This window comes from Equus asinus, chromosome 3 (genome assembly GCF_041296235.1).
Source record: "Equus asinus isolate D_3611 breed Donkey chromosome 3, EquAss-T2T_v2, whole genome shotgun sequence".
Lineage (NCBI taxonomy): Eukaryota > Metazoa > Chordata > Mammalia > Perissodactyla > Equidae > Equus > Equus asinus.
In genome coordinates, this window is record NC_091792.1 from 61,836,803 (window position 1) to 61,851,169 (window position 14,367).

General features: G+C 51.7%; 1 protein-coding gene across 1 annotated transcript in view; it reads right to left on the reverse strand.

Moving 5' to 3' along the window:
* C3H8orf74 (chromosome 3 C8orf74 homolog) overlaps positions 1-14,367 on the reverse strand; it is a 40,439-nt gene that overhangs the window by 16,430 nt on the left and 9,642 nt on the right. The window contains exon 3 of the mRNA XM_070506531.1: positions 1,742-2,145. Within this exon, the coding sequence (XP_070362632.1) occupies positions 1,742-2,145 (404 nt within the window). The remainder of the gene's footprint in view (positions 1-1,741; positions 2,146-14,367) is intronic.

The window sequence follows — 14,367 nt, forward strand, 5'->3', positions numbered from 1 at the left end:
CAGGCTCCATCGGACAGACAGGGGAAAGTGCTCCGAGAGTGGGCATGGCCCCCAACTAGTCAGCCACAGGAAGAAGGGAAACTCAGCCACCATCCACCATGTTAAACAGGAGAACCTCTCTGTCATCTTAATCCGGATCATGGCATCATGGAACCCTGGAGCTATGGACCAGGTAACTGCATTTTTCCAAGCTCCCTGCCTGAGCAATCCAACAGCAGAGGAGAGTTCATGCTTGTCCCGAGGACGCCGGGGTACACGCTTCGAGCATCCAGTTGCCTAGAGGACATTTCTTTGAGATCTCATATTTTGACTTAGAGTCTCATACAAAATCTTGCATTTACCTCAGAGCGTCTCCTTGGTTGTTTTTATGTAAAAATAACGTTCTTCCCTTAGGTCCTTGGGAAGGATTGTGTTCCGAGAGGATGCACCATGTTTGTTCTGTGGTGTGAGTGTGCCCAGCTCAGGCACACCACCAGGGGCACATAGCAGAGGGGACTCCAGCCCACAAGCTCCACCAGGCAGGGACCAGCAGCAAAGTAAAGGAAGCCGCAGGGTAGCTGGGGGGCAGCAGGGAAGAGCATCTGTGTGGGGGAGCAGGAGCCGGAGGAGAGGCAGCTCCTCCCACCCCAGGCCTTGCCCACATCTTCCAGAGTAAGGTGCCCCGAAGGAGGTGAAAACAGCCTATTGCTTGTGTTCTGTCAGGTCCCCGCTGGACGTCTTAATGTACTAAGATTATGTAGCAGCCCAATGTGCTTTTCATCTATCTTAGAAGAATATCATTCATTCTATTCTATTAATTGTTCTTTAGAGATTTTTCCAATGTTTTATATGTATTTAAAAGAGAACTTCCCAGTGCCATTCACTCTTTGGCTGACAATTCAGAAGCCAAACCCTTTTGGAACACACAGACCTGCAATGCCGTACCCCCATGCCAGCACCACCCCCTCCCCAACACATGCACACGTGTATACACACACTCGCACATACTTGTTTCTTTGTTCAAGGATGATGCAACAATGATGATATCAGTGCCTATGTATAGTTAAAAAATAAATTTAGACTCAGCCAGGCCCTCGAGAAGTTGGCTGCCCTGGGCCCAGCCAGTCACCATTTACTGAAGAGCTGGCCATGGGAGACTCTGGCTCCTGGAGCCCGAGTCATCCTTGAGACCCATCAAACAGCAGCCCACTTTCTCAGATCCACAGACCAGACTTTTCTAGGTTGACCCTGGACCACTAGCCCTACCCCTTAGCCTACCTCACCATATCACCCACCCTGAGCTGTCCCTCATGGCCCTTCCTTTATCATCCCCCGAGGCCTTGATGGATACTGGCCCTGCAGGCAGACTAAGGGCACAGAGAGACTGTGGTGGAATCTGTCACCAATCGAAGATGCAGTGAAAAGAACTTGGACTTTCGGGTTAGGCAGACCTCAGCCCAAATGTGAATTCTACCACGTGCTAGCTCAGTGACCTTGGGCGGGTTGATTACATTTTCTGAGCCTCAGTTGTCTCATCATTAAAATGGGGACATGAATTATACTCACAGGGACGTTTTGTGAAACGTGCACACAAAGTGTGCAGTAGATCCTCAGTGACTGTCTGTCTCTTTTGCCCCCTCCCTGTGTGCAGACAACTGGATTCTGCCTGTGCATCCGACTCCAGCCTGGACGTTCTCTTGGCAGGAACGGGCGTTTGCACGTGGCAGATGAGCATCCTCCCCCCTCGCCAGCACAGCCTTACCTCTCTCTTCAGAACCCGGCTCCGCTGCCAGGACCTCTCCGAGAACATGCTCTCTAGCAGGTGCTCCTGCTCCAGGTGCAGCGCCTCCTTCAGGAGCAGCACGTTGGTGTGCTTCTGTGCCTCAGCCAGACTGAGCTCGCCCACCTGCTGCTCGTGCTTCCAGGTTTCCCTGTCCACGCCCTCAGCCAGCGGGAGGGGCTGGGGCGGCACACACACCACCAGGTGGGTGACAGTCAGGTTGACTTCCTGGTCCTGGCCCAGGACATACTGGTAGAGTCTGTAGTGGTGGATGAAGGTGTTGTGGAAGTAGTCGCAGAGGTCCACCAGGTGCATGGTGTTGAACTGTCCCTGGTAATCTCTGAGCTTGTTTCCCAAAATTGTCACAGCCTCAGTGATGGAGGAGCCTATGGGCACAGAAGGGCCAGGCATTGAGTGTGAACCAGGGTAAAGCTGCATCAATAGCTGATCAATATAGGCTCTGACCCCAGAGCCCAAGTCCTACCAGCTATTCTATATTACTATTTATTAGCTCCTGAAAGCTATGTAGTGTATCACATTGCCCTTTTTACCTTGGCTTCTAGGAAGCTCAGAGCCAATTTTATGTAGTAATTTACATTTATCCCATTTTTTCTTATATGATTATCCCACTCCTTACCTATATTTTAACTTTTAACTCTTGTTTTAAAGACTTAGTTCATTTGTGCTTTATATTGTTTCCACTTCAAACCCTTTGGGAAGGAGATGAGAGTGTAATAAGGGGATTCTGATAAAAGTGGAGCATGAGATGATGGAGAGACAGAGGTCCAGGTGACCGTTGTACTGAAGACTTGTGTCACCGTCAGGCAAACTTTGTTTATACCGTGTAGACATCAGCTCTGAGGGGAGCCTCACGGGCAAGGATCCTCAGAGGGTGGGCCTTCCTCCCCATCTGCTCCCATTCACTCCTCTTCCCGCCACTCCATCAGAGGCACAGGGTAGTGGGCAGGGAGGCAGGACTCACATATGACTGGGTCTTAACACAGGGGGTGGTTCAGTAAAGGATCAGGGCTAAGCAATGTGCGTGCTCTGGGGAGCAGAACCAAGCAGAGAGAAGGGCGAGACAAGGGACAGAGAGAGAGCATGGTCCCTGTGTGAGGAGACCTGGGTCCTCACCCAGACACCATCCCTGAGGCACACTGTGAACTCATCTGAGGCTCTCTTGTTCCCTGGCTCAGTGTCCACCTCTGCAGGATGGAAGCTTGGGCCAGGGTACCCCCAAGTCACCTGCTTTTGTGGATCCCCCAGTTCCATCTCTGGAGACGGAGACCAAGTGCTGAATGTAGGGAGGCTGGCTTCCCTCCTGGAGTGGAGGCCCACCTGCCTTCAGGTCCCCTCCCTTGTCTCCCCTGCATGAGTCTCTCACCCCCCTCTCCCCCGCCCTGGCAGCTAGGGTGCTCCCTGCTGCTTCAGGAGTGGCTGTCTCAGGGTCGCCCACACGGTTGTTTTTCAAGTCTTTCCCACCCCCATCCTATGTTCACTTTGGCTCCTCGCTCTTGGCCTTGAGTGGGAGCATTTACCGTAAATCTCCCCAGGGTACCAAGAGGGTAGAGGCATCGCTGTCTCAGAGAAATATCAGCACATGGAGCATCACTCCACTTTGAGCTTTGTGAGAGTATGCTGGAAAGTGTCCTTTGGATTTAGGCTTCAGTCTCCTGAGGGAGGGAAGAATGGAGGCCTCTGTGTCGTGCAGAATTAAAGGGGGGTGGGCTGCGCTTTCCCTTTCTTTCAAGGGAAATCAGCAGGCTCAGAGGCCTGAGAGGGTGCTCCAGTCTCAGGGTAGCATAGGGGAAGGGCACTGGGTTGGGAGGCCTCAGATAGCCCTGTCCCTTCCTAGCCTTGACACTTGGGCCTTCGCTCCCTCAAATGTAAAATGGGGGATGATTGTACATACTTTGTAGGATTGTTGGGAGGATCAAGAGGGATGACATATCCAAGTGCCTTGTACAGAGCCTGCTACAAGGTAATAATCAATAAATTCTGGAGGAGAAGGAGTTTGTTTCTGCCCTGTGAGAAAAGTCTCTCCTGGCCCATCTATCCTTCCTTCCTTCCATCTCTCCATCAATCTGTTCATCCATCTATCTCTCCATCCATCCATTGATCCATCATTCATGCATCCACCTCTTCATCCATTCATTCATCCATCATCTATCCAACCATCCATCCATCCACCTCCATCCATCCATCCATCACTCCATCCATCCATTGATCCATCCATACATCCATCCAAGATTAATTTGTCAAACTCTTACTGAGCATCTGTTAATTACTAGGCACTATGCTAGGTTCTGGCAATACAATGATAAATAAGACACATCCTTTGCCCTCAAAGTGCTTACAGGAGAGACACGCAAGCAGATGTTACAGTACATGGGTAAAGAGGAACAGAATCAGGTGAAAGACAATGCTCCGTTGAGGATAGGGGTTTTTTTGGAGAAGATGACACATGAGCTGTATCTCAGGAGCTGAGTGAGACTGAGCCAGAAAAGACAGTGGGGGAGGCACTTCATGGGTACAGCATGAGTGAGAGCAGAGAGGCAAGAAGCTGCATGGCATGGGTGGGGAACAAGACAGGGTTTGTTGTTGTTGGCGCCTAAAGATGGAGGCAGAAAATGGCAAGCTTTGAGGGGAGAGGTGGGTGGAAGACAGATGGGAGGGCCTTGAATGCTGCGTTCAGAAGCCAGGGCCTTGAATCCTTGGCAGTGCAGGGCCTGCCCAGGGGTGTAGGCAGGTTGTAGACGTGGTTATGCTTGCCTTGAGCTCAGTCACATTGACGGTCATGTGGTGGCCTGTGGGGAGACAGTGACCCAGTCCAGGTGGGAGTTGCCGTGGTCTGAGAGTGCCAGGCCAGCAGGCGTGGGCGGAAGGAGCAGAATGAGAGGCAGGACTGAGGGTCAGATGTGGGGCGTGATGGAGACCTGCACGACTCCTGGGTTCTTATGAAGGACACGTGGGGAGTGGTGGGGCTGCCAACAGAATACAATACAGGTGGACGTTCACCTCCAACTTGACCCCTGCCCTCAGAGAGCTTCTGATCTGGGGAAGAGGAGACAGTTGGACAGATGACATCCACCTCTTAATCTCAGCCCCAGCTCAGGGCTCTGTGCACTGTCGGAGCCGACAGATAGTGAGTGAGTAAAGGAACACATTCTGATACGTTAAGTGCAGTGAAGGGGCTGTTCATTTATCCACTCAACAGATATTTTTTTAGGGGCTTTCCATGTGCGCAGAACTCTTCCAGGTCCCAGGGAGGCAGGGAAGGGATAGGGAGAAAGCACACAGCTGGTGTAACTCTGCTCAGTGCCACACAGGGCTGGGCGGGCACCCAAGAGGAGGAAGTGACCTTCTCAGGGAAGTCAGGGAGTGGTTCCCTGAGGAAGTGATGAAGGGGCTGAGACGGGCAGTATCAGAGGAGTTACTGGGCAAAGAGAGGTGAGAAAGAGTGAAGCAGGCAGGGAGGACAGCGTGTGCAAAGGCCCCGCGGTTGGAGAAAGCATTGCACATTTGAGGAACTGAAAAGTTAGGATGGTGAGTTGGCATGCTAGAGAGCAACCAGTGTGGGGGCCGCCTCGTTCTCAATGAGGCTGGGAGGTGAACAGGGACTGGGCAGTGCAGGGCCACATAAGCCCCTATGGGAGGAATTTGGTCTTCATCCTAAGATGCTATTAAAACAATGACCCTTTCACGACATGAGTCAGATCATGATCTGCCTGTCATACTTCACACTGTGAAAGCTTAAGTTGTCCAGAGGCCCATCCATCCCTTCTTTCTGACTCAGTTTCTCCTCTCCCCCTCTCCCTCTGCTCCTGGCACACTGGCCTCAGCCCAGGATGCTGTTCCCTACACAGGATTCTCTCCTCACCCCCAGGAGTGCCACGATCCCACAAAAGCCTCTCCAGCCACCCCACCCCACACCCCCTAGAAACTAGTTATTTTTCCATATCAAGCAAAAGTTGAAAGTTACGTTTAATGAAAATAATTTTTAAGAAATTAATTTTGTCAATTGTTTTGCTAGGAAAACGACAGATTTGAATGATCTTTTAAGATTTGATTGCATTGCTATGATCATTATATATTTATATAAATTGCTTATGGAATTTGACATATGTAATTTTTGCATGTGTTATTTGACAATTACAATTTATGTAAGTAAACAAATTACATTAAAAGTTACTCAGAGAGTGCAGTTATAATGTTAAGTTAGATGGTGATAGCTTTTTAATTTTTAATTTAACTTAAAAATTTTAGTCATCTTTAACCCTGCATCGAATACAAAAAGCTTCATATATGTATAAAATAGATATACATAGAGTATATAATTAGATATACAGAATTTAATAGGGGTGGGAGATTAGAGAAAAGTGTCTTAAACAGCTTCTCAATATGATCCAGCAATGCCAATCCTGAGTGTACACCCAAAGGAGATGAAACCAGGATCCTGAAGAGGTATCTTCAAGGCAGCATCGTTTACTGTAGCCAAGATATGGAGACAACAAAAGCATCTGTCGATGGACGAATGGTTAAAGAAATTGTTCTCTCTATAGATAGACAGACAAGTAGACAGATACACACACATACACAATGGAATATTATTCAGCCTTAAAAAAGAAGGAAATCTTGTTTGCGACAGCATGGATGGACCTGGAGGACATTATGCTAATTGAAACAAGCAAGACACAGAAAGACAAATACTGCATGATCCCATTTATATGTGGAATCTACAAAAGTGGAACTCACAGAAGCAGGGAGCAGAATGGTGTTGCTAGGGGCTGGGGGAGAGGAATGGGGAGATGGTCAGAAGGCATGAACTTGCAGCTGTGCAAGATGAGTAAGTTCTGGAGATCTAATGCACAGCGTGGTGCCTGTAGCTAATGATACTGTTTTGTATACTTGAAATTAAGAGAGTAGATCTTAAATGTTTTCACTACAAATAAATGTGGTAACTGTGTGACGCGGTGGATGTGTTAATTAGTCTGATCGTGGTAATCATTTCACAACGTATATGTATATCAAAACATTATGTGCATTTAAATACTTATTTTCAATTACTGACAAATTGTCAAATTTTTGCTTGTCAGTTATACCTCAGTAAAGCTGGCCGTGCATTTTGGCCAGTCAGGCCATTGATCCCAGGAACCCGTCCACCCCTGAACCTGGGTCCCAGGTTGGCAGTGGGGAGGGGACTGAGGCCAGAGGGAGCCCTGTGTTCCAGAATCACCCAGAGCTTTCTAAAAATACAAATCCACCTTTACACCACCATCTCAAAAAAGCCTGGTTCCAGGTTTGAAAATTGCTGCCTCTGGACTCTGATGGGAGTTATAAGCCAGACGGAGCCAAGAGAACTCAGATGTTGACATACACGGGCCGCTGAATCAGGAAACAAACAACGGGCAGAAGGATGGAGCCAAAGCCCCAAACTCCCTGCTGCTCCACCGAGTGACCGCGCCATGTGGCGCCTGCCCTCAGGACCCCGGTCCCCTCACCTGTGACACGGCTGCTGAGTCCCTTCCTGCGCACGGGTGAGCCTCGGATTCGGTGGGCATTTGGTTTTACTCCTTTTTGCTTTTGGAGAGGGGTGGTTTAAAATGACACAGAGTATATAGTTTCGTTTTATTTTATGGCGCTCGTGTACATTACGTAACTACATAACAAGAGTTGAGGACTCCTCCAACAGCAACACGGAAGTGAGTGCCCAGACGTAGGGCACAACCGGCGCAGGAGTTGGGGGGCGGGGGTGGGGGACAATACCACAGAGGGCGGGCAGGTGCCCGCATGGGGGAGGGGAGGTGCGTTGACCGGGATGCTGGCGGCGGGGAGCGGAGGAAAGTTTCCTGCAGAGCCGACGCCGGAGCCCAGTGTAGAAGGCCACAGAGTAGTTTGGAAGAAGACAGTGGGAAGGGGCACCCGGGAGGAGGCATAGCAGAGACGAAGGCGGGAGGCGAGCGGTGAGACTACGGCGTGCGCAGGCGCATGGAGCCACGTGGTTGGCAGTTTCTGGGAGGCAGAGCTGGAGTCTGGGGGACTGGCTGGCGGCACAGAAGGACTTGAGGTCTTCAGTTTGCAAAGGGCGGGCTCATGTGTGCCACGTGAAAGAGTGAGACTTCATCCCAGAAGCTGGACTCTCTAACTGGAATGCATGAAACCTGAGGACATCCAAGGATGGGCTTCTGGACCCGCGGGGGCATCCTGGAACTGCATTCAGAATTTGGCACGCGCATTTTTTTCTGCAGAGAGTGTGCGTAGAGAGAATCATCAAATTCCTGAAAGCAGAGTGGAGAAGCGCGCAGGGAGCTGTGGAGCCGCTCAGGGGTGTTGAGCAGAGAAGCGGGAGGTCACACAAGTATTTCAGAGGAATGGTGGTGGGGCCTGGAGGAGGGCAGGGACGACCCGTAAAGGAATCCCAGAGGGTTGGGGAGCAGGGTGAGGTCATCCGTTTCTGTTTCTGGTGGTCAGAGCTGGACTCCAGGCCTGTGGGGAGGCGACTCCAGGCCCCAGGTGAGCTTCCTGAGGTGAGTCATCCCAGCTCCTCTTATCCAGAGGTCTTGCAGGTCGGTGCTCTGCACCCCCTCCAGCCTGGCCTGGCAGCGCATGGGGCTTGGGTCACCTGCCTCTTTTCGGGTCACTTTGGGTGGCCATGACTGCCTCGTTTGCCAAGGCCAGCCCCTGGTCTGCAGCCATGCACAGAGCCCAGGTTTGAGTCAAGAAGTCTGCGGGCCCAGTCCTGCTGAGTGCCCTCAGCCAACGTGTACAGGTGCTGCCAGCTGCCTGCCATCCTGCCAGACGTCCTACAACAGGCATGAGCTATGGCCTCAGCCTAGACGTCATAAAACACAGTGTGAACCTTGTCACAGGTCAAGAGGGAAGGGGGCCCGGGGCTGAATGCTAACTTTCAGCCCCAAGACACTCCTTCAACCAGATCTAGGTTTCAGCTAAGATGGCACCCAGCTGGCTCCCGAGACCCTTTCTTGGCCCCCAGACCACTCTCCCGTTTGCCGCAGGTCGAGAAGTCCTGGATGACTCAGAAAGCCGAGGATTAAGTCTCAGGGAGAAGCCTGTGGCTGTGGGAGACAGATCTGTACCTGCAAGTTGCTCTTCAATAACAGGGAGTGGCCTTCATTTGCATTGGCTGCTGGGAACTTCCTGAAGACAGTCCCCAAGCCCCTGGAGGCCAGCACCTGTGCAGGGATGTGCTCGAGGGTGGAGGAGGAGAGCAAGCAGGAGGGGAAGAGCGGGGGTGGGATGGCAGCACCAGATGCCCCAGAATCAGGGCAAAAAGGCACTGGGCTTGGACCAGACACTCTGGGCGCCTCCCACCGCCCTCGCCTGCGGGGTCTGGAGCTGGGTGAGAGCAAGGCAGATGCCCCACATCCTGGTGAGGCTGGGCACGGTGAAGAGGGGCTGTTCCTTTTGGGTGGGTGTGAGGGGAGGCTCCAGGGGCCACTGGTGCCACAGACAAACCAGTTTCCTTGTCCCTGCCTTGGCTCCAAGGGGAGAGATCAAGTCAGACAGCAGCCTGGCCCAGCTTACCTTTCCAAATACCTGAGCGCCTACCAGGGCTGGCTGGGATAGTGGGAAGATGATGAGGTACAAGACCCATGACCTCCACCCCCATCCTGAGCCCTGAACGCTGCCCCTGCCCACCTTTCTGTTCTTGGGAAGGCTGCCAAACTAGTTCACCCCGCGGCACTGAGGACAGCGCAGCTCAGAAGACAGGCTGTGCTTTCCTTGAAGCACAGAGGACTCTTGTCTAGGGAGCTCCCCCCGTGCTCCACATGTCCTGGGTCACCTCAGGCTCCGCCCAACCCCCCGCCAGCTCTGTGGGACAGGTGGAGGCACCATCCCCACTTCACCTGTGAGAGAAACTGAGGCTCAAAGAGGTCAAGGGATTTACTCAAGGGCACACAGCTGGTGAGTGGCAGAGCTGCTGTCAGCCATCCAGCGCCAGGCGCCTTGGGGCTCTCTTTGTAGACCCTTGGAGGTGGACACTGGAAGATCCCCCAACCCTCTCAGTTACAGGTTTCCAAAGGATGTTCTGCAATAGTATTACACAGAAATAAATGTTCCACGACCAGAGACTGTGAAGACATGTTGGATCAAGAGAGATTAAACAGAACCCTTAATATGCTAACGGACTCAGTAAAATCTGCTAATGGGCTCAGCAAATGGCCAAAAAGGTTGAACATTTTGAGCTAGTCTAGTCCTTTAGAGGCCCAGAGAAAGGAAGGGACTTTGCCTAAGGCTCGCTGTGGTGAAGTCAGGATCAAAGTCAGGAGCTCCAACCAGGGGTCAGGGGTCTGGGACATGGCAGTGGGGTTGCACCCCTGTCACCATTGCCGTGTGGGGAAAGAGACTCGTTCTGCTTCCCGTCATTGCCCACCTGGCCCTAGAGTTTCTTGCTGGGTCAGAAACTTCTCAGAAGGGTGGGCTGGGGCAGCGCCTGCCCGGGGAAGGGATGAGCAGGGCCAGGAGACAGGGGTCTTGGGAGTTTGCTCTGTGGCTGCCCTGCTGACTGCTGGCCCTGGGATGGCAGGAATCTAGGGTGAGAGCCCGGGAGCTTCCCCTTTGCTTGAGACCGCTCCCTATGGCTCCTGCCTGTCCCGAGCTCTCTGGGCTGTGGGCCTGCCCTCCTCCCAGCGCAGACCAAGCAATTCCTTTGGGAGCACTCCTTTCCAGGGGAGTCCAGTGGTGGAGCTGCCTGGTGATCTGCAGGGAGAGGAGAGAGGGCCATCTGCTTTGGCCTGACAGCCCCCATCTTGGGAGGAGGGCCAGCAGCACCCCTGCAGACCTCATCAGATCCCCTGGGATTGGTCAGAGGGCCACCAAATGGTTGGAGATGGACCTTCCTTGCTGCCCTATGATCACAGGACCAAGGACCTGATAGCACTGCGGCTCCCTGGCCATGAGCCCTGTTCCCCACCAAGGTTCACAGTCACGTGGCCACCAGTGAGCCTAGGGCAGCCCTTGAACTGAAGACTTGTTGACGCTGGGGTCGTTCCTGAGAGCTCGGCCCCTCCATGAGGGGCAATGCGGCGTGCCAGGTGGGAGCACGGCCTGGGCGTTCAGACCGATGTGGGCTCACATCTGGCTTCTCTTTCTTAATCACTTGCACGGGCTATTTGGCCTCTCTGGCATCAGTGTTCTTTTTTATTTTCTTCTTCTTCTCTCCAAAGCCTCCTGGTACATAGTTGTATATTCTAGTTGTGAGTGCCTCTGGTTGTGCGACGTCAGTATTCTTATCCACAAAATGGAGGCATTAAAAATGCCCACCTCATAGCGTTAGATGAGGGCGCATGTGTGCAGTGCTTCCCACAGTGCCTGGTGCTCAGTGAGCACTCAGTAAATAACGTGGTCATCATCATGAAGACTCTTCTGGCATTCCAGCTCCCTGGGGCCTGCAAGCTCTTCCACTCTGGCTTTCCAGAGGGCGCAGCATGGCCCTCAGGCAGTGCATCCTACAGACTGGATTTCCTCAGTCCAGACTCTCTGAGGTCCTTACCTTGCAGCTCTCTTTACCTTGCTGGGGGGTGGGGCATGGGATGCAGGTGTGCTTTCTTTCCTGGTCACGTGTCTGATGAGAGGGAAGGATGGCTGCAAGTCAGCTGGGTCCCCAGTTACCGGGTTGCAGAGGACCGGGGAAGGAGCAGCCCTCCCAGTCAGACCATTGACTGAATAAATTGACAGTTCATAGCTCTCCCCAGCATCTCTTGGGCATCCTCTTCTCTTCCCTCTATTGTGAGCTCCTCAGTGGCAGGAGCCTGCTAGAATAGACTAGATTTCCCAAACCCAAAGGATCTTTCCAGAAAGCTCTGAACACGTGGTTACTGCCCAATGCTAAGCTCACCAACCTGCACCAGCGTGCTACTTTACAGTTTTAAAGCATTTTAATTATCTATCAATTTATTTAATTGATGACAGTCAACCCATGAAATAGGTGATTGCTGCCATTTAACAGATGAGGAAGCTGAGGCTTAGAAATCTTATATAAAATCAGGACTCAAACCCAGATTCTCTATCTCCAGGGTGAGTAGACCACAGCTCTTGCAGCATTTTTGAGGAGCAAATGGAAGATATATGGGATAAACAGAACTATAGTACTTCCACTAGGGCTTTCCAATTTTAATTTTATTGCGGTAAAATATACACAACATAAAACTTACCATTTTCACCATTTTTAAGTGTACATTTCAGTGGCATTAGGTCCATCCGCCTTGTTGTACAACCATCACCACCGTCCACCTCCAGGACTTTTCTCATCTTGTAAAACTGAAACTCTGGACCTCTTAAACACTAACTCCCTCTGAGCCCCTCCTCCTAGCCTGACAACCACCGTTCTACTGTCTCTGTGACTTTGACTACTCTAGGTACTTCATACTGTTGGAATCATACGGTATTTGTCCTTTTGTGACTGGCTTATTTCATTTGGCATTGTGTCTTCAAGGGTCATCCACGCTGCAGCACATGTCAGAACTTCCTTTCTTTGTAAGGCTGAATAATATTCCATTGTATGGATAGACCACATTTGGTTTATCCATTCCTCTGTTGCTGGACGCGGGGTGCGTCCACCTTTTTGCTGTTGTGAATACTGCTGCCGCGAACATGGGTATTTATCTCTGAGGCTCTGCTTTCAGTTCTTTTGGGTGTGTACCCAGAAGTGGAATTGCTGGATCATATGTAATTCTAGATCTAATTTTTTGAGGAACACCCTACTGTTTTGCCATCCACTAGGTTTTCATTTTTGTTTTTAAGATAAACCAATAGTCACATTAAAAGAAAAGTTTGCCCAAACACTAGGATTAGAAAGATTTTGTTGTCTTTTACAGGTTTCCTCTCTAGGACTCAAAGGGCAAACACAGGGCCGTATACTTTAAAGGTTGTCCTGGGCTTTTTCCCAAGTTGTTCTCTTTGCCCATGGTGGACCCCCTACTTGTCTGCTTAGCAGATGCACCCCTCACTGTTCCTCACCCCCCTTCCTCAAGAAGTTGCATGGTTAGTGCCAAAGAACTTTTGCAGGAAGGACAGATTCTGGGGCCAGAAGGTCTCAGGGTTAATGTTGGTCCTGCCCTTTTCTGTGTGACAATTTGCAAGTTACCTAACCTCTCTGAAACTCACTTGCATCATCGTGAAATGGGGACAATAGTACCCACCCACCCAAGATTGCTGAGAACATTAAATGAGGTGATCCACTCAAAGAGCTTAGCCCATTGTGACTGCTGAGTGGATGACCTCTCTTCCCCACCACATAGCCCAGTGCTCTGGCCGTGCTTGCTGGAGAATGTCTGAATGAGTGGGGCAGTGTTCAGAGGACAGAACAGGAGCTATCATTTGGATGGCTCAGAGAAACAGATTTCAGTTTAGCAGCAGGAAGAACTTTCTAGAAGCAAGAGCTTTATCAGTGGAGTGGGTCTTGTCTTGAGGCGTGAGGAGGCATCTGGCTGGTGTCCTGAGTAACGTGTGTGTGGTGGTGGTGATGGGGGACGGCTTGGATCAGGTGACTTCTTGGGTCCCTTTTGATGCTAAGAAGCTACGGTGATTTCCACGGAGCTGACAATCCCCTGTAGCCACATCTGGGGTGCTGCGGGCACCTCCTGGCCAAGCTCTGCAGCTGTCTCAGGTTTGGTGAGGGGAGTGCTGACTTTGGATCCTCCTCGTCATCCTTGTCACCATCATTCTTGAGATGAGAATGACCAAGCAGTCCCGCGTCTCAGGGACATGGCACTGTACCGAGACAGAATCAGCCGCGGCATACCCATGCCTTGTCCTCTCTGATGTGGAGGGGCTCTGAAACTGAGCAGCAAGTCCAGCTGACCAAGGAAGGACATGGGAAGTTAGAGGTAGGGCATGGGGTCACTCCAAAGGGCCGGAGGTCTCAAGGGCACCAGTACCATCTGGCCACACACAGGTGACACATCCAGGCCAGAACACATTAGCCAACATGCACAGCTCACCCTCTCAGCTGGGCCTGGGCCACATGCCAGACTGGAGCCGGCCTGCTGGGGGCCAGGATCCCAGGCCCAGGCTGTGAGTAAGTAACAGGTGACCCAGTTAGGAACCCAGCCCCAAGGTGTTCACCTGGTTCTTCCAGGTGCTCAGCTCTTCCTGCATACCAGCAGCCTCAGTCCACTCACCGCAGGGTGCTCTCCCTGGCTTCATGCTTCTTGAGCCCTTGAGTGCCCTGTGTACAGATCTCTCTGATCAAGATAGAAGGTCTCATGGTGGGGTGTGTGCTCTGCCATCAGACGGGCCTGGGTTCAAATCCTAACCCACTTCCTAGAGGTGCAACCTGGGGCAAGTTACTTAAACTCTCTAGGCCCTAGTTTCTTCATCTTTAGAAGAGTGGCTGAGATGCAAGGTCACGGTGAGGATTACAGACACTGCATGTGAAAATGCCAGGATCGCGGAGCCCTCCCTGTTCCTCCCTCTGCAGGATGCATGGTCCCTCAGGGAAGGTTGGGGGGGTTTCTATGGCACAGTCTCACCTGGTCAGCTGGGACTGCACTCCGTGTTACAGGCTGGATTAACACGCTGTTCTCTGCGCTCGCTTTCCCCCTAAGCCAGTTCATCTATTGAAGTCCTAACCCCCAGGATCTCAG